Source organism: Pantherophis guttatus, chromosome 5 (genome assembly GCF_059756535.1).
Source record: "Pantherophis guttatus breed Tessera chromosome 5, ASM5975653v1, whole genome shotgun sequence".
Classification (NCBI taxonomy): domain Eukaryota; kingdom Metazoa; phylum Chordata; class Lepidosauria; order Squamata; family Colubridae; genus Pantherophis; species Pantherophis guttatus.
Window position 1 is genome coordinate 42268191 of NC_142067.1, and position 24014 is coordinate 42292204.

A 24014-nucleotide genomic window follows, 5' to 3' on the forward strand; every position below is an offset into this window, starting at 1 on the left:
TGATTAAGGCACATATTGGTGATTAAGGTTGGTGATTAAGGCACTGATGTTGGTGATTAAGGCACCATGAGTTCTAATCCTGCCTTAAATAATAAAGCCAGCTGGGTGACCTTGAGCCAATCACTCTCACAGCTGTTGGAAGGCAAACTACATCCGAAATGTTACCAAGAAAATGGTATCCAGGCAGTTGCCAGGAGTCAACAATGACACAAAGACACCAAACAAGCAAACATCCCTGAAACAATATTGTTTGCTAATTTGCAAGTGTAACAGCATTAGGAAAACAAGATAGGATCAGAACTGCCTTGATAGCCTTGCAAAAGTGAACAGTTCTAGTCATCATTATAAGTAGTGAAATATTTTAATATACTTAGCAATAGTTCAAATACATTACTAAAATTTGCTGGGTTATTTCTGTTTCTTCTTCATTTTGACAAATTTAGTGTTAGAGACAGATTTTCTTCATAGGTTCCTCGATTTATTTGGTTCTTTTGAAAGAATGTCATTTTATTGTGCCTGGAAATAAAGAATTGCATGTCTTTGTTTTCTTCCACATGTTGGCACTAATTTAAGCTTGGTCATAAGAATACTGACTAAATTTACAATTTTTACTTTGACCCACTAATGAAGCATTCCCTCTAGAGACCCCCTCCCCTTTTCTTTCAGGATGTGATCCTACCATGTCAGGGCTATTCCTGAATGCAGGTTTACAACTTTCTTGAATGTCATTGTCAGGTTTCGATGTCATCTCAAATAAATTGCACTCCCAAACAATTAATCTTTGCTGAAGTATTCCATTTATTGAGTACGACAGATCTGGCCCCGACTTCGTCATAGCCGATACTAACCTTCTGACTCCCAAACCCTTCCCTTTCTGTTCCCCAATTCTCATCTTCTCATTGGCCATCTTCCAAGTCAGTCACCCAGCTTCTGACCTCAACCCACAGGAATGTCCCGCCTCCCATCCCATCTCCTAGGGGATATTATCTACAGAGAAAATAAGTAGGTGAAAAGTCAAGCCTCGTCTCCTCCTTTTTATGGCAGCATCAGAATGCTGACAGTCATATGATGGAAAGAACACCAACCTTTCTCTCTGTCTTCTATAATACTTCATCCCAAATTAAATCCACTGATAGGTCACTAGGACAAAAGAATGGCATGGAATGATTTACAGCAGGGGTGTCAAACTCAATTCCATTGAGGGCTGCATCAGAGTTGTGCTTGACTTCAGGGAGCCGGAAGGCCGTGTCCAGGGTGGGTGCATCCAGCTCAATGTCCGTTTTGGCCGTGATGGCCTGCAGACCTCTGCCAGAAAAAAAAAACATTCCTTGGGAGGACTATGTGCACTCCTGAGCTGTTTTTGTTGGCAGAGGGCTGCAGGAGACCATCACGTTTGAAAACGGAACTCAGGAGGGCCACATGCGGCCCTCCTAAACTCTGTTTTCACTGGCAGAAGCACCACGGGCTGTCCTTTGCTGATTCCAGGTCACACCATGGGCCAGATCCAGCTCACAGGCCTTGAGTTTGATACCCCTGATTTACAGGGTCAACTTCCAGTCCACCATATTGTTAAATGGGCTATATTTGGCTAGAGCTTTGCCAGTCTTACAGCAGGTAGGTAGTTAATTCTGGAGTTATTGCTGTTACTTGGGTTAGAAAGTTAACCGGCATTAACTCTTATACATTTCACTTCAATATCTCAATTCAATTAAATATGGAAAAGAATGCTGGAAGGAAGTGGACATAGCATCAGCCATAACATTAAACCACAGAATACTCAGAATGGCATTAGATTAGGAAAATAATGTCACCTCCTTGATGTAGGAATTCCTCCATAGAAGGAAAACCAGCAGCTCAAGACAAAATTACCATGAAGAACTGTCATAAATGACCTGAAGAATGGAGAATGCCCACAATAGCCTACACTAGCTAATACTAGATGGACTGCTTATAATTAAATGGAGCACTGCTTACAGATAGCATAACAGATATCTCATGCTCCAAGAACTCAGAAAACATCATTACTGAAGTGGAACAAGAAAAGATGTGTGAAGGATATTGTCTATTTATGTCTTCAATAAAAGGTTATTGGGGCATCTTTGCTTTGGGAAAAACAGGAAATGAGGCTGAGCCCTTAGTTACATTTAACAATTAGAAAATTTGTTTCCTAAGATGTTGTTGCCAGAAATTCAATGATCACATCGGCTACAAGAGATTTGTTATGTAGCCAAAGCCCTTAAAGTCTTTAAATGCTCTCATAAAATATTTGGCAGAACAACTAGTATTGTGGCAGAGACAGCACTGATGACAATACATGATTCACTTATCTTTAGTTTGCAAGACACCCAAAATATTGTAATCAGATGTTTTAAATAAACCAAGAACAAGAGATTTCAAATATTTTATTCATTGGAAATACAGGTTCAGCAGTAAATAAGATGCTACTATAATCTTAAAAGCCAATTATGTGTTTCGAATGTTCTGGAATGTCATGCACTATCTGGTGGCCAGAGGAATGCTATACAGAGGAATGCTGTAATATGAGTTGTAAAAAACAAAGAAACAAACGTAGGATTGTAGTAAGAACAATGAGAATCTTTTCATAATTGATTGAATCTGCACTTAACAAGAATTTGCATGGATAGAATAAATGAATATTTTGTTCCTCTTTTTTTTTTTTTTTTTTTTTGAGTGCAGGGACAGTTGCACTGAATGGCTAGCTGCATATCCTTTTGTTGAGGGAGGAAATTTTGCCAGTTACCTGAGCTTTGGTGATAAAGTTGCCAATGTACTGATGCAGTACCAATGCAGGGGTTTGGATGGGGAGGAATAGAATTTATTTGTTTGTTTGTTTGATTGATTGATTTATATGCCGTCCTTCTCCGGAGACTCAGGGCGGCTTACAATGCTTTTAAGCAATAGCCTTCATACTTTTGTATACACCTGCTTAGTAGGGCTTTTGGCCCCCCCTAAGGGTGTTCTATTTTATACAAAGTCAGCTTATTGCCCCCACAATCCGGGTCCTCATTTTACCTACCTCAGAAGGATGGAAGGCTGAGTCAACCTTGAGCCTAGTGAGAATTGAACTTGCAGTAATTGCAGGCAGCTGGCAGCTAAATACTACTTTAACAGTAATTTAGTCCACTGCACCACCAGGCTCTTGATTTTGGCTTAATTATCACAAGACGTGTGGAGATGGCTGTTTGGGTTATTAATGTTTTCATCATTGATCTTGGATGGTCTTCCTTATTCCTTATTGAAGAGTGGTACACAACTTAGGTGTCCTTCTGGACTTGCAGTTCCAAGAAAAAAAGATAGACACATAGGTCTTTATGACAATTTTATCCTTTCCTTGACGAAGAATGCTCCTCAAACAATCGTTCATACCCTAGTTACCTCACAACTGGAGTATTATACTGTAATCTACATGGCTCTACCTCTCCAATATGTTTGCAGAGTGGGCTCACTCTAGGTCCCCTTATCTTGCAGGACCAAGGAAGTGTGCATTTTTTGTTGCCGCTCGAGATATGAATGTCCTTGGTTTTTAAAATCTGGCTCTATTCTGAAGACTGGGATAAATGTATTTATTGATGAATTTGTGGGACCCCTATAATATGGTTTATTATTTTGGTTATTTATTTCTGACTTCTTAATTGTTTTTTATTATTTTTGGAATTTGTAAGCCATACAGAATTTCATAGAATGTCATGATGGTCATACCAATGTATGAATTACATTAACATGAATTAAAATTATAGTATCTAGATCAAATATTGGCTTGTTTCAAATATGTAGTCTTTATCATTAAAACAATATGGGATTGTTGATATATATATATATATATATATATATATATATATTTTAAAAAATAGCTTTTTGAAAAGGGGATGGCAATAAGTAAATTTGTAAATCTCCATAACCATCAGCATTATGTGAGTGAGCCAGAGAAATGAAATTGTTTGGTCATGGTGGGCTAGCTTAATGTCATCCTGAACCAGACTCCAAGCTAGTTTGTGTTCCAAGTCTTGGCTTCAATGGATAGATCTGTTATGGGATGTCCTTAGTGTTGTTGTCAGACACCATCCCCTTCCATTTTTTAAAAAAGTCTTTGCCTCCTCTTCCTCCTCCAGGTTCTAATGCCTTTGTTTATATCAGGGTCTCTAAGCTTGGCAACTTTAAGACTTGTGGACTTCAACTCCCAGAATTCCTTAGCCAGCTCCTGGTTCATATGGTTAATTTTCAAACATACAAAGTATAAAACAACAATTTTTCTTATACAGAACTATGTTTAGATTTCTGGATTCTGATTCAAATAGAAAATAATATATTTAAAAAGAATATATTTAATTTAGTGTTACATTGTGGAACTCTCTGAAATTGGTTGATTGCTTGCAGATGTTTCATTACCCAATTAGGTAACATAATCACAATGGAGATTCAGAAGGTCATAAGAACATCACTTAATACATAGATGGAACAAAAGTGAAAATATATCTCTGGCTAAAAAGTAATACAAGACCTTCTGTGAAATAGCACGATCAAACCAGATGTAAAAACTTTCAAAGTTATTTCCTGAACTGTATGCAGATAAAAATATGTTTGGAATAGTTATATTTACAGTCAATTAAAAATGTTATTTCTCAAGGAATATAGCCAATAGTCAACTGTATGTCCCATGGTCATAAGAAATTAGGTTGGTATATAATAATCTAAGAGTTAAGATGGAGTTCTCATTACATATTCTATGAAATGGTACATTATTTGGTTACATTTTCTCCATTCCTGATTGAAACTATTGTTTTAAGCATATTTAGAGAGAAGAATTCCAGAGATCCTGAGATAGAAACAGAAGAGGGAACTGAAAAGCAGGGCTACAATATGGTGCTTCTATCATAGAGTGATCCAAAAGATAAATTATAACAGTTAAATAATATTTTTAAAAGATAGATATTTAAATGTAAGTTGATTTAATTGAATATGACTGTATAAAGACATTCTAAACATTTTTTGAAGACATTCCAAAAAGGTTGAGATTCTCTTTTTAAAAAAACTAGTGCTGTTCAATCTGAAAACACACTGTTAAACCTACATCTATAATCTCTTAAACTCAATTGTAATGCTCAGTCAGACATTCAGATGCCTACCCAGGGAAAAGCTGCCCAAAGCATACTATTCTGTGCCTTCCTGAAAGAGTACAAAGTCCCGAAAATGATTTCTTGAGAACCGGGTAACCTGCAGAGCAGAGCAGAGCAGAGCAGAGCAGAGCAGAGCAGAGCAAGAGCAGAGCAGAGCAGAGCAGAGCAGAGCAGAGCAGAGCAGATTACAAAATGGTATATAGTGCTATGCTCCACTTTCACAGATATCTCTACCTAATTTTTGATTTTGTCCTTTCTAACTCCATCCTTGGTACCAAAGGCCATTTCAGTGTCATTCAAGTGTCATGATGAAATGAATACAGATAGTCCTCAATTTATAACACGGGTGTCAAAGTTGCGGCATCAGGTTGCTGTCATGTGACGTTTCGCGATGTTTTTTCCCTTTGCAGAGCTGGGGTGGGTGTGACCTGTGTGTGACCCATCTGGCCCATGGGCCTCCAGTTTGACACCCCTGACTTACAACTACAACTGGCCCCAAAATTTCTGTTGCTAAGTGATATCGTTGTTAAGTGAATTTTGCCCCATTTTATAATCTTTCTTGTGCACAGTTGTTAAGTGAATCACTTCAGTTACTAAATTTATAACATAGTTGTTAAGTGAATCTGTCTTCCCCATTGATTTTGCTTGTCAGAAGGACACACGGCAACCATCATAAATATGAATCAATTGCTTAGCTGAAATAATGAATTCAGCTGTAAGATTGTAAAGTCTATTTAGAACGTAAATGTATATAACAACATAGGTTGGAGGTACAGTGAGTGGGAGAAAGTGGGAATGTGGCAGATTTCTTTTATATAGTACATTTACTTTCCAATAATTTTCTAATTTAATAATGCATTAGACTTCCAAAATGTAAAGTAAATCTTCCACTGAAGGTGAGAAACTATTGAACAAAGCCAGTTTATGAAATTAGAAAGTCCTATCATTTTGTTCACTAAACAGAATTATTAAGAAATTATACTAAAATCATTAATCAAACAGTTTTAAATAAATATATGGTTAAATACAAATCTTTTGTACAAAGACAATATATTAGCAACAGAACACAAATGCTCTTAAAAGATAATGTTAATTTAAAATTAAGTAGGTTTGCTTCTAACACAAGTTTAATATGATAATCTTTAAGGAAGCAATTACTTAGGAAAGCAGTTAAAACATCCACCCACATTTATAAATGTCATTAGAGAAAATGCTGTTGAATCATTCACAGCTATGTTAATTGCAAACAACCAAACTGGACTTCTTACTTATCAAAACTAAAATGTGCACAGAAATGTCATTTCTCCTTTAGCATTTTGATCATTCTTTTAAGGCTTCTAGTCCTGTGAGAGCCTATTTATACTGTGATTTTCTGGCCATAACAAAGAAGTATACTGTACCTCGTGTGTTGATGGCTGTTGCCGATGTGACTGTGCCTATGCCTGTTAAGGCTACAGTGGCTGTGACTGTTGCAGTGGTAAGGGAGGGGATGACAGTGGTGGGAAGCAAAATGTTGGAAACATCTGGTGAGTGGAAAAAAATATAACATAAAATCATATCATGCAAACAGAGAGAAGCAGCATAACAATGATTCAGCTTGTCAATACACATGTGTAGAAAATGTATCAATTAAAACATGCTTAGCACAGATCAACAAAGGTAAGGTAACTTTGAAATTCTTGACATTAAATCTCTCTCTTTCTTTTTCTTTCTCGCTCTCTTTCTTTTTTGAATGCTCAAATAGTATCAGACTGAATTTTGGACCAATCAATGAAGAGAATTCTTCAAAAGAAAAGTTTTAAAGTCAGAGAGTTAATCTTTATGACAAGAATTCATTTCTTTGCTAAGCCATTTTAAATGTCTTGTACGGTAAGAAAGCAAATATGGATGAAATAACATGCTGTGTCAGCGTGGGAGATGACAACACAATATCATCATGCTAAAATAAATACACATGTTAAGTGATGGTTGTATGTTAAAACACCTACTTTTCAGACAGACTCAATGGAAAAAAAAATGTGAGCAAATGACTACTAACTCTAAAAGCTGCTGGTTTTGGTTTGCTTGTCTTCTTCCACATTTTGTTAGAGACACAGTCATCTGCTAAGACCCAGAGCAGAAACACATTAAAAACCCTTAACTTTTATAGGGTTCACTATCGTTCAACAGCATTGGTGAATATTAAGTATATAATGTAAAGAAATAATTTATTAACCTTAATAATTAATGGGGGAGGTGGCAGTTTTGGGGGCTATTCACATCAATGTGCTAATTAAAAGATTGATCTATAGAGGACACTTACCAGAAGAGAAACAAACAAGCATTATCAGCATTCAGATCATATTCTAAACCAAGAGCTGCTGCATGTCAGTCTAAATGTATTACTGATAATCACATCATAAATTCCCTATTCTAATTCCAAGTGTGCATATGTATGTATGAAAAGTGTATATGAGATAGATATTTTAATTCTGAAAGTGCAATAAACAGAGGATGGGGGAAAAAAAATTCACTCCCTAAAATTTTCACTGCCTGAAGCAAAGTTTTTGTTTGATTGTTTGTTAAAAAGACACAGAAGAAAAGAAAACATGGAAGAAAACCATTGAAAATGTTCAGAAATTTGGCTTTAAGCACTATGTATCTAGGAAACTAGCCACATAGACAGAGTTAAAAACACCATTAGTTCAGGAATAACTAATGATATCCGTGGAGGATAATACAAGTCAGAAATACAGCTTTCATTTTCTTTGAAAACCAATATCAGAGCATTATTTCTGTGGATACATGGTAAATAAAATCAGGCAGCATCATATAGTGGGATTATTTTCAAAGCATAGAATCCTGAGGTTTAGAATATTTTATGTATACCAGCAGCCTCCATTCACAGCTAATTATTCCACTAGACTTTTTGATTTTAGACCTATTCCTAATGTTTATGCATTACAAATTATATTGCCATTTCAAAAGACTGCCTGTCTTTTCCCTAGTTAATACATTTGAGATACCCCAAAATGTCACACTCCCATTCCCAATTAATTAGAGTAAACATTATTATTCTCTAACATTTACTTTTGCAAAATTTTCACCTAGGTATCTATATAACTCTGTGCTTACAACATATTAACATTTAAAGCAGTTCCTCAATAAGAGATAACCCTGGCTATCAAAATTAAGGCAGGCTTTTCAAAATTTAATGTTGCTACATTAATCACAAGGACAAACTACAACATTGTCTGGAGAGCAACTGCCATGACTATTAAACAGAACTGACATTAGTCAACATTAATCATGAATGATCTTCTTTTTTAAAAAAGAAACAACTTGTGCATTTCTTAGCATTATTATGCAAACAGCATAATTCATTTAAAAATGGATAGGTTAGCAATCATGCAAGAAAAAAAAGACTAGAATTTCAGAGTATTTCGCCATATAATAAATATTTTATAACTATTCCAGAAACTGGCTAAGAAGGAGTTTACATAACTGAATATGTGCTTCATAAATGTATATGTGAACTACAGCACAATCCTATGCCAAAATCCAGTTTATGTAGATTTCAAAGTAATGTAAAGGGGAAGAGAAATCACTGAAAACCAAGTGGAGGTTGCCTGTCTTGGATATTATATGACGAGACTAAAAAAACAAAAAACAAACCTGTACCATAAACTATGGTTTTGGGAACAGAAGATAAACTAAAACTTCCCTCAACATAGCTATAATGCCTGTACACTGTAACTTAATCTTATGTCATAGAAAATTAAATTAAAATTATGTCAATGAGTTTTTAATGTTTTTTAATTTTTTAATATCTTTTTATAATGATTTTTTAAATGTATTGTGAGCAACCCTGAGTCTTCGGAGAGGGGCGGCATTAATTAATAAATTAATTAATTAAATAAATTAAATCTTGGAGAGAATGGCCAAGCAAGGTTAGAGCTGCAAGATAATCTATAAATTGCATTACATTTAGGGATGCAATTGAAAAAAAAGATGCTTGCAGATTCCAATCTTGGAACTCAGCAGTTCAAACTCAATTAATCTGTAAAAATATAGCTATTTCACACCAACTACTTATAAGATGTCCTTCTCTCATATCATCCTTCCTTTGCATTAATATCTTCAATAACTTAAGAAAAAAGTATCTTGATTTATTGTGCCAATGTTTTCATTTCAGCACCAAGTTTGTACACTTATTCAATGTTTTTATTGTATTTGTAATTGATTTTTTTCTTTTTTTTATTAGCTGGTTGAATATTCTTATGCCTGTTATTTTGTAAATAATGTAATACATTATTAAATTATTATATAGCTCCAAGTAAGACAGGATTATTTTAAAAATATTTTAAACATACATATGTTTGGATGTGGTGTCATTTAAATTCAGCAGAAATGATTATAGCTTGGATGCTTAAAACTGTGAAATTGAGCTTAGTTCATAGAATAATCTAACTATTTCCACTTTCTCACTGGAATCAAATACATCTTTAGGTATTCTTAAAGCTTGCGGATTCTTTTCCAGAAGCTGGTGGTCTTGGAGAAGTAGAAATCTGATACTTCATTTTGCCTCTCCCAGTTACAACAATTTAATTCATGCATATGTTTTTCTAATGGTAGAGTTTCTGGTTGTTTTTGGTTGCTTGATGTTGCCTCTGGCACACAATATGTTTCATTATAATTAATGTTGCTATTACTATTTTTTTCTTTGATTGCCACCTTGAGATGCACATTGATTTTTGTGGCTATATAAATTGATCACAATAACAAAAGCCAAAAAGAAACTATTCAGAGTTATGTCTAATTACTCATGCATTCTGCATTAATTTCTCATTACCACATTTAAACATGTTACCATGTTGAACACACCAATAAAAATCCTGCACTTGTGTTCATTAAAAAACAAACAAATAAGGAAAGGAAATCCACAAAACTCTATATAATAGGAACATAAGAGTTAGAATACAGCCTCTCTAAGCAATAAGGAGAGCTTGATTTCACACTGAATTGAAATGAATCAATTTTCATGTGTTCTGCTACACATTTTCTATATTATATAAGTCATTGACCTGTACCTCCTTTGATGAAATAAAGCAATAGGATGCTTTAGCATTTAGGATGGCTTCACAGTACCTCCATATATAGTGGTATAAATAATTAAAACAAAATAGATTAAATGCTAGAGAAATAATGATTAATAAATTATATAGTTTAGCCTCAGGACATTCCTTTTCCTCTTATTAAACAACTGGTGACAGATAAGGAAAACAAACATATGTATCCCAGAATCTGATGACAGTATACAAATCAATATAAGGAAGAATTTATAACCGATTTAATAAAAATGACATCATGGCAAGGATTTGGCTTAACCTTAAATGTATTTCTATTGCACTTCCTGCATTAAAAACTGCAAAGCACATTTGGATGATGTTGTGAACTAAATTTTGAAATGTATTCACATCATAAACTTACTCTATGGCATAATTAATTGGGCCAAATTTATATATCTTTTAATTGTTTTTAATATTTGTTCTGCATGTTTTTTAATCTGGCTGTACACCGCCCTGAGTCCTCAGGGAGAAGGGCGGTATAGAAATCCAATATAAATAAATAAAAAATAAATAAAATCCCAATTAAAAATTTCAGGCAAAAATTTTTTGGCTGAAAATAACAGACAAGTTATCATCAAATTATTAAATATTTGACTAACCCCTAGCTAATACTTTAAAAATGGCAGCTTTTTAAATTAAACAGTTCAGTTCTGAATATAACAGTATCTTCCAGATGCCATCCATCCATCCATCCATCCATCCATCCATATGTACATACAGGCATACATATATACATGGTTGATATGAAATAACTGGCCCAAAAGTCAGGAATACTTTTTTTGTTAAAAAAAAAAAGGTTAAATTGTTAATAGTAGGATTGGAAAATAATGTAGTACATGATACAACAATAATGTGCTTGTTGGAGAAGATTTTTCACATGTTGGATGATGTTAAGCATGGCAGCAATTTTAGCTGAGGGCACCATCAAATCATGGCCCTTAGACATTTGTTATAGCTACTGTACCTAGATAGCATCACATACTGGCACATCCTGTATGATTACTAAGTTTTCATTGTGTGAGAAGTAAGATTTAGGGCAGCATGATTTTCCACTGGCTCCAGGATGGGAAGAAGTATGGAAAAACAGCTGAGAGACACTGACTCTTCACAGGAGCTCCAAAACAGAATGGCTCTCATCTTTTTATTGTTTATTTAAGGCCACTTATCAAAACACTTATTTTTATTTGAAATCAATATTCCATAAGTTATAGTACATACAATAAAAATTAAGAAACAAAAACATTTTGGAAAAATCAAAGAAGAAAACAATAAAACTTTAGTTTGCTTTTAAACTTTAAGTTTGGCTAAAGCAACTCCATTTTAACTTTTCATGAACTCTGGGAGAAAGGAAGCAGACTTGTACTAATGATAGTTAAGGTAATAGGCAAGTGAAATCTGAAAATATATTTTACTTCTTGAAAATAGGATAATGGGGTCAGTAGCTGGGTATTTTTAGGTCATCCAGTGATGCGTGAAATTGGAAAGCAATTCATCAAGAACAGACAGAGACTGGAAAATAGCAACTGGATATAAGAAAGTGAACAGTTAGCTGCCACGTAGCAAGTCACATTTGGCTTAGTAACCTTAACAGGACAACAAAAGGCAGAGGTGATGTTGAAAAGAATATGTGATTGACCTGCTGGAGAAGAAGCTGTACAGATCTCTGTTGCAAGTCTCCATTCTCTGAATCTCTATCAATGCTAGGCAGTTGTCTTCTTCAACAACCCAGGTCAAGTCTAACCAACTCAGTCATGGAAAGAAGCATATTTTAATATGAATGAGTGAATTTTATTCCACTTTCCTCTCTTCTCCTCATAAAGCTTTATTTTCCTGAATCTCAATGTCTTGTGTTGCTCATTAGATAAGATTAGACTCCTCCAGAGACTGGCAACCAACCACCCGTTTACACTGGTAAGTCATAAGCCATTAACTGTATATAAAAAACAAATATTGACTCGTTGGAGTAAAATTACTATGCAACAAATGCAATCAAAATGAAATTTAGAAGCATTACACCTTCAAACTTTTTAGGAAATGTGAGTCATTATGAATAAATTTTCATTATTCAATATTTGAATAAAAATTCAAAGTCAGAATTTGAGTAGAAATTCAGACAGCAACAGTTTTCATTTGTTATATTAGATATATCTGTATATACCTGGGCAGTTTTCATGTCTTTTATGATGATAGCCAATGGAAATTAAAAGTTATTAATACTGATTGTGCCAGAAAATAAATTGTAAATAATTTCTTGATAAAAGATTATACAATATAGAATAATGTAATAAGAAACAGAGTGAGTGGATTACTTGGGTTTATAAAAATATAAGACTTGAAATATGGAAACTTGCTATCAAAGAACTTAACATAATGATTTGCATTGTTATTTATCCTTCCTCTTACCAACTGCTATTGCATTTCTTTCTCCGTTTTCTTTTTTACTGCCTTGCTTGTCTGACTACTCTAGTTTATTTTATGCAACCAAAAATGAAGCAAGGACCAAACAGTTGAGTATTCACTGAGTTGTTTAGAACCTCGAATCACAACGTCCTTGAGAAACCTTGTTGGTACAAACTGATATCTCTATTGTAGCTTTTTTCCATACAAAGAGAGTGAAGCCTAATAATTTGTATTATGATAATGTATTAAGGGATGGTTGAATGTTTAGAATGCAAAAAAGTCCAGATTTAATCCATAGTACTGAGCAAAGGAAAATTTACTCTGGGATCCCCTTATATTCACCTTGATACATCCTTTCCAACAAACACCTCTGGTTCTTCATGACATGGCATCTCTTGCTTGGTGTACCAGATTTGTAGCTAGCTCCTGCTGTCATTCTATCTGTTCTAGGTGTACAGTATGTCACCTGAAGTCTACACTTAGCTTCCTCAATCTGACCCTTGATAAAAAAAATAAAAGTATTGTTTTAAAATAAAAATAAAATAAAATATAAATGCTAGAATTAAAATGCAGGCATTCAAAGATGAAAAAGAAAATTCTAGATCTATCCATATCATGATGAAACAACTGCTTAGAAGAATAGTTCAGAAAAAAATGCAGTGCTCCAAGCAGACCATAATATAGCTACAAATTACCTGTTCTCTGCTCCAAAAAGATTGGCTAGAAGTTTCAAATTAATATTACAGTTTAAAAGAAAATAATAGTGTAAATCAGATTTCTTGACAGATAAAAAGGCAGATGAATAAAACTGTAAGGTTTCTTATTCAATTTAGAAAAAAAAATAAATCTAGAGCAAAATCATTCTTATCTGTTTCTTTAGAAATAGCTGCTATTTGAAGTATATGTTTCTCTATTTCCTGGACTTTCCCTTTGCTTGTGATTTCAAAATTTAATCTGAAGCTACTGGGAATATGAGATAAACTCTGTTTTTCAGCTTTGGTTCAGCAACTTCTCTTGGAGAGCTATTTTTTATTTTCAAAACTCTTTCACTTCCCAGCCTAACTAGAAGATGTATCTGCCTTTATGTACAAAACGAAAAACATTTGTCCCTCATGGGAATGTGCATTCTGTACCTGGCCAGCAGCATGTATTACGGTGAATGTCTGACAAGTACACACATTTAGAAGTCAGCCATTGCAAAAATTTTTACAGAAAGAAAGAAAGAATTGAAACCTCTTATATCATTAATGTAATAGTTTATCTGTGCTCCATATTCAGTGTTCAAATCTTCCAGTCAGATTGGAAAACATGTACAGTATGTACATGTACAGCTAATACAAACATAAATATGCTAATTGTCTAGATTTGATAAATGACAATTTCTTAGATTTGAGTTTATATCTTTAGATAATTTCAGTAATTACGGTACTTTATGCCAATGTGGAAACATGATTTTAAATGTTAGACTATAAAGAAAGTTTATGTGAACCTATTTTAATAATATAGACAAAAATTTTGACACAAGTTATTTGGTTTTTGTAATTCTGTAAGTTTTTTAATGGTACTTTACTTATTTATTTCATTTGTTTGTATCCCTCTTTTGTTATTTTTACAAATAACTCAAGACAGTAAACATATCTAGCATACCTTCCTCTTCCTATTTTCCCTACAACAACAACCCCATGAAGTGAATTGGCTTAGAGAGAGTGATTGTCCCATGGTCACCCAGCTGGCTTTCATGGGTAAGGCAGGACTAGAACTCATGGTTGTAATATGATGCCTTAACAACTAGACCAAACTGATATATTCACAAATAAAATACACAGATTATTTTTTCCAAAGTTCAGTTAACGGTTGCTTACACAAGATACTGATTTTGTCATTTGTGATTGAATAAACTGCTGAGACATTTCCTGCTGTTGTTTCATCATCTTCGTCACTGTTAGAACCTCAGTTTCAATGTAACTTATCAAGTAGTTTCTTAAATGAGAATGGTTTAAAATGTAACTTGTACAACAAAATTAAAAATAATTTTAAAAGTAATCCTTGGAGATGCAATGAGACAGATTTTAAAGGGTTCTTTATGTTCATAACTTGCTGATTACCTACCAGGTATAAATTAATTTTTTTAAAAATCTTTACTTATATTTCTATGTAAAAATCTTTACAATCACAAATCGGAAAGTAACATTCAGTTACTTTAAATTCAGTAAAGTAAAAATGCAATTTTTTCCATATCTAAACTTATTTGCCACTAATTTGATGATACTGGCTATGCTTCATATATTATATAGTGTTAATGAAACAGTAATATACTTGATTCAAAAAAATGTAATATAGATGTATCTCATAGTGGTATCCATATTTTAAAATAAATATGTATCATCGGCTACCCAAAAAGAGAAAAAGGAGGGAAATAGTGTGTGTGAGAGAAAATAATTGATTTTTTTTTAAAAAAGAAAATGTTTATCATGTTTGGAAAACTGAAATATAAAACTTATATCTGACCCAGTGATTTGGGAAACTGGTTTTTTCTTAAAAAATAATTTCTCCAAGATTCTGGGCAAATAACATTTGGAAGACTAGATTTGCTTCAGCTGACTTTTCTCATTGCACAGGTTTCTAAAGATCTTTAGCATAATGATATTCTAGAAGAATTGTTTTATCCTCTTATAAACGGAGTTGACTTATCATTAACTATAACATTGGAACTGTTCAAGATGCTTACCACAAGTGTTGATTCAATGCAAAAATAATATTTTAAAAGACAAAGGGCTATTCAATATTAAATTAACTAGTTAGCATTTTTTTTCTCTTACTCAGGCTACATGCTGAATTATTAGCTGACTTTCAACCATAAATCTGATGCGTTTTACAATCTACAGTGAGAAAGAATTCAAGTGAGTGAAAAACACAAATATACTTTTGTGAAGGCACCGCAATTTCCTATTCCACTAAATCTAGCAATCAGCTCAGATTCTTTTCTTCTCAGTTTGGAGGTAAGATAGATTGATAGATCACTAGACAGAGAGATAGTCAGCCAGAGAGACTGATTGACTGACACATTTGTGTATATGCATAAATGATCCATTAGGGTTATTTTTATATTTCACATTTTAAGAATCACATCATGAGATGCTAGAAAAACAAAATAAATTTACACATACATGATGAATGAATATGTTTTTTGTTTAGATTCATAAGATTTCAATTCATTGTATACTGAGATAAGCCAATGGAAGGTTTACAGTTGTTTTTCAAATTTCTAAAACAAGAACAGAAATTAAGAACAGAAAAGGAGCTAGAGAAAATGGTGCTAATATTTAAGCCATGAGTGCTTCAACTTTTACTCTTTCCGATGTTTTACTCTTTTATAAGAAACAGATTGAGGCATAACTCATAATCATGTCACATGAACAATTGGAGAAAAATGAAATGAAATGTGTAGTCACTATTCTGCTGAGCTCCTATAAATGTCCTGAGCATATTTTGGAAGGAAACTATATTTTTTTGGTTCTGTGCTTGGTATTCTTAAACTGAACTGTTAAAGAGAGAAAAGATTATCGTAAGTTCTCTTACCCAACTAAAATGCTTAATACCTCTATATTGGAAGAATATATCATTTGTGCAAAATGAAGATAAGGGTATATGTCCTCTATTAAAAGTCAAAAACTTTTTCTCATGTTCACAATGCAAAGACTAAAAGAGTCCCATCTGAAGCAATCCAAAAACCTATACTTATAATCTTATTGCTCAAAAACAAGACAAGAATAAGAAATTATCTGTCTGTAACATCAAATTGTATGAAAAAAACATTTGACCACAAACACTGCTAAATGATGGAACTTTTAAAAACTTGTAAATGCCAGGAAAATCTTATTTTGTTTCTGATGAGTCTAGTGTTGCTAAACTAACACCCTTTCCCTCATAAACTGCAATTATCCTCTGTAGTTCTAAATCTATATTTGCAGAAATTTAATTAGGATTTTTAAAAAAACCACACCTCAATTACCCATTACAGAAAATGTCAGCAAGGTCAATTCTCAGCTACATAATATGAAAGACTACCAAATTACAAAATGTGTCAGCAACTAGGCAATGATAAACTTTTATCATTACAACGTAATCTTTATAATGACACTTTTGTTCTGATTCCCATTGAGCTAGATAATCAGATCAACAGGGTGCAAACAATTAACTAGTAGCAAAAGGAAAATGATTTAATAAACTTTAATGCACTCATATTTCTAAACACCTATCATGCTATGGTACTAAAAATTATAGCAAAATATATAATGGTTTCTGAAAATTTCTTATATGGAAGGAATTATACGAAGGAAAGCTTGCATGAAGAAATGTATATTTATTTGTTCACTGATAAATTGCTTTCTGTACAGAAATTTTCTCAATGAGTAGTGGCCAAGCGAAGGTCACTGGTACATGTGTTCTGAGGGGTGGGGGGGAGGAGTGGTGTGTGTGAATATATAAACTTTACATTAAAATAAAAAAAATCTGATTTTGACTTTTGAAAATCATTGGGTTGCTATCACAAATTTTCTTCCATAGTAGTTGTGTTTATATAGGCCTGACCACAATGATCTTTAAGAAAACATTAAAGAATTGCTTCATGCCACAGACATTGGATTAATGATGGAGTGTGATCCCCCTAATTGCTTTGTAATTTTGAAGTACTGTGTAAACTATTGCCTTCCTGCTTCAGTTTTTTGTGATCACCCTTTTGTATTTTTTTAAATACTTGTTTATCTTTTGTAAGATATTCGGAATTACTGGTGAGTGGGTGGCCCTAGAAATGCCCCCAATACATTAACTAACTAACTAACTAACTAACTAACTAACTACAAAATATCCATTTACCAGAAAAGAATCAGTTGAATTTGGTCCCTGATTCTAATTCATTATATCTCCATTGTCAAACTTTTTCTGGCTGTCATCGTCACCTTTTTTATATTTGAAGAACTATAATGGATAATATTGCCAAAGAGTACCCTGTTTCCCCCAAAATAAGGCATCCCCTGATAATAAGCCCAATGAGCTTTTGAGCACATGGCAATAACGCCAAGCACTTATTCTAAGGTTCAAAAAAATATAAAACAGGGTCTTATTTTTGGGGAAACACTGTATCATATGTTTGGCACCTCTTGCTTTCTATATACAGTACTAATCAAATGGACTTTGATGAAGCTAAGAGTCGACAGAATATCTAATAGGTGTTCAAGAATGGAGAAAGCAGTTTATTGTAAGAGAACAATTTTGAAAGTTTGCTTTAAAAAGCTAGGAAACATAAATAATTGAAACTTTTTGAAAATACTAGAACATCTGATCCATACACATAATCTCTACATCATATATATCAATACCTTTGCCACTAACGTAATGCAAATTTTGATCTCTGGGATGATTTTGAAAATTGTAGTTCAACACACAACCACAAGTGACTAATTAAAAAGTGTATATATATATATATATATTCAATGTAGCTAGTAATCTTGAATCAACTAATGCAATCACTATAGATAAAATTAATTCCATACTTTTACTAAACACATAAAGTTATTCTGAAAAATAAAAACTGCACATGAGTCTGCAGTGACTCAGATAAAATATTAACTGAAAGTATGAAAATTAAACACTTCGTACACATTGCTTGTTCTTCGCACTTTTTTTTTAAATACAGAAACATTGTTTTATGAGAATCTAAATTCCTTTTTAAAGGCCTGATTAAATAGAATTTGGGATGTTCAGATATAAAACATAATATCATAGGTAAGCAAACAGATTCCATGGTCATTTTCCATATAAAACTCTTCATCAATAAACAACACTTTTGGAATTTTTTTTTATTTTTTTCCTTTGCCATTTGAAGACATCCTATTTGAAGCACTAATTTATATTTTGTTCAGAAGTTACAATTAGGTCTCCTTCACCGGCCCTGTTTAAGCACCCACTAGACAGTCATTTGTTTTGGATACTTGAATTTGGATTTCTGCAGTCAATGGTGCAGAACTTGAGAGCCTGAATGGCAAATTCTGTTTATGATTTTTTTCTCTCTCAGTCATTTAATGTATGAAAACAACTTCCATCAACAATATATTCTCTCTCTCTCTTTGTTACATATGCATATATTCATCAACTGCAAACAACTTTAATACTTTTCCAAGTTTATAAATATTTTATAAGTAAAATGTATTACAGCACATGCAAATATGCAGTATCATATCAGTAATAAAGTACTCACCATGTATAATAAGAACATACTCTGCACTGTTTAGGCCAATAGAGTTTTCTGCTTCACATCTGTAAGTACCATTGTCCGTTCTATTTAGGGGATTAATGTGTAGCTCCCTACCATTGATAACCATTCTTTCTGGATCTGGTAATTCTCCACCATCCTTTGTCCATAATACAGGATCTGGTCTATAAAAAAATACATGATAAACCATATTATTATTATCTCTTTTAATCATTAAATATGAAATTCAGTCAATTGAACATATTACTATTATTATTATTATTATCTGGGTGACCTCAACTAAATATTTATTAAAAATAATATATACTGAACTAACCCAACAGAGATTCTTTATGCAGCAAGTATAAAAGCAAAAAGAGAGTCATTCTGAGTAGTAGTTAAGGCACCCAGACAGAAACAAGGCACAAAGCCAGCTTGATGACTGTAAGCTAGTCACTTTATTTTGACAAAATAATCCAGATATCCTCAGCCATAGGACGTTTGGTAAACGACTGTACATCTGTCTTTAAGGCCAATTGAATCTTGAAAGTTTGATAGACACAAAGCATCCATTTTGGTACCCTTGTTAATCACTGAAAGCACAAGGACAGATTTTACTGATTGATCTGAATTCTGAGCATCTAAAGTATCTCTGGCCACATGAAGACTACAGTGAGCATAATTGCTTTAATATCCACAATTTCAGTGACAGAGGACAATTTTAAAAAGTGAATTATTTGAAAGAAATATCTAATAACTGGTCAATACTTTCCTCCCATTGTTCTCATTATTTGCACTCTGAATGCAGCTCTAACCCTAAAAGATTATAATTACAAAAAGTAAAAATTAAAATTAAAATAGAAAGTAATAGTAAAAGGTGCAAAGCAAAAAATAGGAAGGAAAGAAAGAAAAGAAAAGAAAAGAAAAGAAAAGAAAGGTAAGACTATAATAAAAGAAATTAAAAGGAATATATAAAGACATGCTCCCAACCTTCATCACAAGCATAAACAATATTGGTAACTTTTCACTTCTGTTAAATTACAACAAATGATGTCTTCTTCCCATATCCCTTCTCTTATCTATAAACAAATCCATAAAGCACCATCATTTTAGTCTTTTTGTTAGCAAAAGTCCATTAAGTATCAGAAATACCATATCTATTTTATTCTTGATCAAATAAACCAACTTTATATTTGTTTCTTCAAACAATCTTAATCGTTAGTGTTTTCAAGCAATGTTGACACTGGAAATGTGTTTTATATTAATCATTCACATTCTTCAAAGGTTGTTATAAATAAATATTCAGATATAGTTTTTTGGATGAACTTAATTGCTTAATGAACATAATTGTCACTAAGATTTATTTATTTATTTAATTTTATTTTATTTAACATGTTTACATAGCTGCCCATCTCACTAAACATGATTCTTGAAGAGCATACAATCAATTATTAAAAAATAAACAAAAACAAGATAAATAAAAACATGCTTTCAGGAAAAGGTACATATAAACACAATACAACCATTAAAATAGTACAAAACAACTACTTTAGTACATAATTCAGGTTCATAGTTTAATAGCAGGATAAAATAATAACTCCTTTAAAACAATAATGAAGACTATAATTAATTAAGTCAATAGTCATGCTGACTTCACACATTGCTAAAAATTACAGTGGGGTAAAAGATATTGAAAAGTTTAATCATTTAAATCAGGAAAGAACATGAAAATACATTGAGTAACAATTAAAGTACCTACCGCGTTTCCCTGAAAATGAGACCCACACTGAAAATCAGCCTGAATTTTTTTTTTTTGCAGTGGGCCTAATATAAGCCCTAACCCAAAAATAAGCCCAGGGAGATGGGCATGGCCAGCATGAGAGGCAATGAGCATGTGGGGGCTGATGGTGTCCAGCAGCAGCCGCAGCCTGCCAGATCCCTTGGCACAATGCAAATACTGATAAATCAGAACTTAGAGGCAGAGGCAGGAGGGCGGGGAAGAAGATTGGTGATCCGGATGTGCTGTGTGGCTGCCTGACTTATAGGAGGCTCGCGAGAAGCTTGTGCTGTAATACCGGTGGCACCAGCAGGCAAATTGTTCCATTCCCAAGTGCTCCATAAGCGACCAAACACTTTTCGCCCGAACAGAGAAATGATGGAGACTTGAGCTTGCAAAGGGGATAGTTTGAAATCGAGTAATTAGCTCCCTTTCAAAGCATCCCTTTGCAAGCAGACAAAGCTTTGTCTTCCTCTGGATGAAAAGTGTTTGGGCAGCTACCACTGGCCCCGCCCTTTCCGTTCCACTGCCTGTGGCGTCAATCAGGGCTACACCTTGGCCTCCACCTGCCCTGCCAGGAGGACAGAGCCCCACGAGGCCAGCAGCAGTATGGGCAGCTGCTTGATGGCCAGCATGGTGCCTGCTGTGGCCGAGTAGTGTGTCAGCAACAGCTGGACCAGCAGGCAGGGTGGGTGGAGATTGTGGCATGCCGAAAGCTTGGCCCATTGCAGCTGTGGGCAAGCAGACAGTGACCCCCTCCTACTGTTAAAAAAAATAAGGCCTCCCTGAAAATAAACCCAATTATCTATTTTCAAGCCCAAAAGAAAATAAGATTGGTTCTTATTTTTGAGGAAACATGGTAACTATTACTAGGTGTTGTTTTTTTTTTGTTTTTCTTATGTGGTTTCTTTTTTAAATTGAAGTTTAGATAATTATTTAATATACAGAGGATCACTTTCAATGCAGTATATACAGCATTTTAAATAGAAATACATAGCTATTTTGAAGGAAGGGCAGATGAGACATATAACCCAGCTAACATTAAGTTTTTATTTACATTTAGAATCCATGATTACATTTTCCAGAGTAATAATAAGAAATCAATTTTTAGTACCCAAGAAATCTTTTAGATATGCTTTATGTTTTTTTTTTTTTGCTTCAGCGTTCATACCTCTTTGTTTATGGCTCAATGTTCAAATAGGAATATCTTTAAAAATGAAGGCTAACAGTCCCCTTCCTCTTCTTTCAGATATTTTTCCCATGAAGCATTATAAATAACCCCAATTATATTTTAAATATTAAGCATAACAATGATATGTATCTGGAATATAAACACAAATTGTTTGATTCAATGTTCTATTTTTAGTTAAGTCTTCTCCCTTTATATTTTGTTTTATTTGGTAGAGAGATAACAGTGCATTCCTGTGCACAGATAGTCAAAACAAAACAAAACAAAACAAAACAAAACAAAACAAAACAAAACAATTAAAAACAGAACAAAACAATTAAAAACAAAAGTAGGGCACTAAGAACTCCAACTGGAAACTCACTTCTATGGTTCACGAGCCTTGTGTAGCACATAGACTATGATCATTAGATTCCCCCCATGATAACATTTCCAAATTTTAATAACACTATTTGGTACCACTTTTTCTAAATAAAAAATACAGTAAATTAATAAAAGTAAACATTTCCCCAAACTATGAGAAAAAGGAAAGCCTGACCTCAGTTATATGCATTTTAGGAACACAGGGACTCGCAAGGCTAAGACACTGGGCTGACAATCAGCAGGTTTGCATTTAAGACCCTGTTGCTGCGCAGGGTGGGGTAACTCCTGTCACATGGTTGAGCTCCTGCTTACCCAGCAATTTGAAAGTGGATGACTGCAAGTAGATAAATGGGTACCAACTTAACAGAGTCATGAAAGGAGCCCCCAACTGGACATCCGCTGGGCAATGGTAATGTCACTGTTCAATCCTTTCAACTTGGAAGAGTTTTGGCAGTCCCGACACAACTAGTAGTGTAGTACTATACTAGTAAAAGGGACACGGTGGCTCAGTGGCTAAGACACTGAACTTGTAGATCAAAAGGTTGGCAGTTCAGTGGTTCAAATCCCTAGTGCTGCGTACTCTGGGACAAGTAACTCCTGTTACTTGTCCCAGCTTCTGCCAATCTAGTAGTTCAAAAGCACGTAAAAAATGTAAGTAGAAAAATAGGGACCACCTTTGGTGGGAAGGTAACAGTGTTCCGTGCACCTTTGGCGTTTAGTCATGCCGGCCACATGACCATGGAGACATCTTCTAACAACACTGGCTCTTCGGCTTAGAAACGGAGATGAGCACTGCCCCCTACAGTCGGGAACGACTAGCACATATGTGCAAGGGGAACCTTTACCTTTACCTTTCCTATACTAGTAACTATATGCATGGTGAAGCTTTTTCCCATTTTTCTCTACCAATTCATTGCTTTGTATTCTGCAAGCTTTAACTTCTATCCCAAACATGGTAGTGTTCAGCCCCCAAAAGCTGCCCATCTCACATGTATAGACAGTATCCCTATACTGATTTACCTGGTAATACACTCCATTTCTAAGTAAACACAGACAAAACTATACTGCTAGAGACAACATAACTAGAGAATAAAACAGACAGTGTAAGTGCAACACAATATAGAGATGGTGTTTCTGGTTTTTTTTTTTTTTTGCTTTAATTTATATGCCGCCCTTCTCTGGAGACTCAGGGCGGCTTACAATGTGTTAAGCAATAGCCTTCATACTTTTGTATATTTATACAAAGTCAGCTTATTGCCCCCACAATCTGGGTCCTCATTTTACCTACTTTTGAAAGGATAGAAGGCTGAGTCAACCTTGAGCCTGGTGAGATTTGAACTTGCAGTAATTGCAAGCAGCAGATGTTAATAACAGTGCTTTAGTCCACTGTACTATCAGGCTCTTGAAGAAAATATGCTGTTATGAAAACTTAGTCAGCTTAGTTAGGATGAGGAACAAATTCAAAATTGGGTCTCTTTCTCCCTTTGGTTTAAAGAGAGGGAGAAACTTTGTGAGGCTATCAAGATTCTATATTATACCTTATAACAACAAACTAGATTTCCAGTACTGCTTCTGGTGTCTGTTTCTTGATCTGACCTACTAAAAATGCTGACATCAGTCTTGAAAGCCTCATTATTTTCAATTTGGAAAAATATCAAACCTTTGCTTTGATTATATAGATGGTGTCAGATCCTTGGAACATTCCATTGTCTGTCAAACAACTTGCTGAAGGATTGTTATAACATCAACATTAAATGGATATTCAAATAACAAACTTCCACACTGCCATCAGACA

At 34.0% G+C, this 24014-nt stretch overlaps 1 protein-coding gene across 6 annotated transcripts in view; it reads right to left on the reverse strand.

Moving 5' to 3' along the window:
• The window catches only part of CADM2 (cell adhesion molecule 2), a 382098-nt gene that overhangs the window by 32444 nt on the left and 325640 nt on the right, over positions 1-24014 (reverse strand). For 2 of the 6 annotated variants that reach the window (XM_034420012.3, XM_034419921.3), the window contains 2 exons: positions 18900-19078; positions 6536-6658 (listed from right to left, as the gene is read on the reverse strand). In XM_034420012.3, coding sequence (XP_034275903.1) covers positions 6536-6658; positions 18900-19078 — 302 coding nt within the window. Of the gene's footprint in view, positions 1-6535; positions 6659-7173; positions 7239-18899; positions 19079-24014 lie in introns of all 6 variants that reach the window. The other 4 variants (XM_087895000.1, XM_034420097.2, XR_015734449.1 and 1 more) reach the window with 3 other exon arrangements.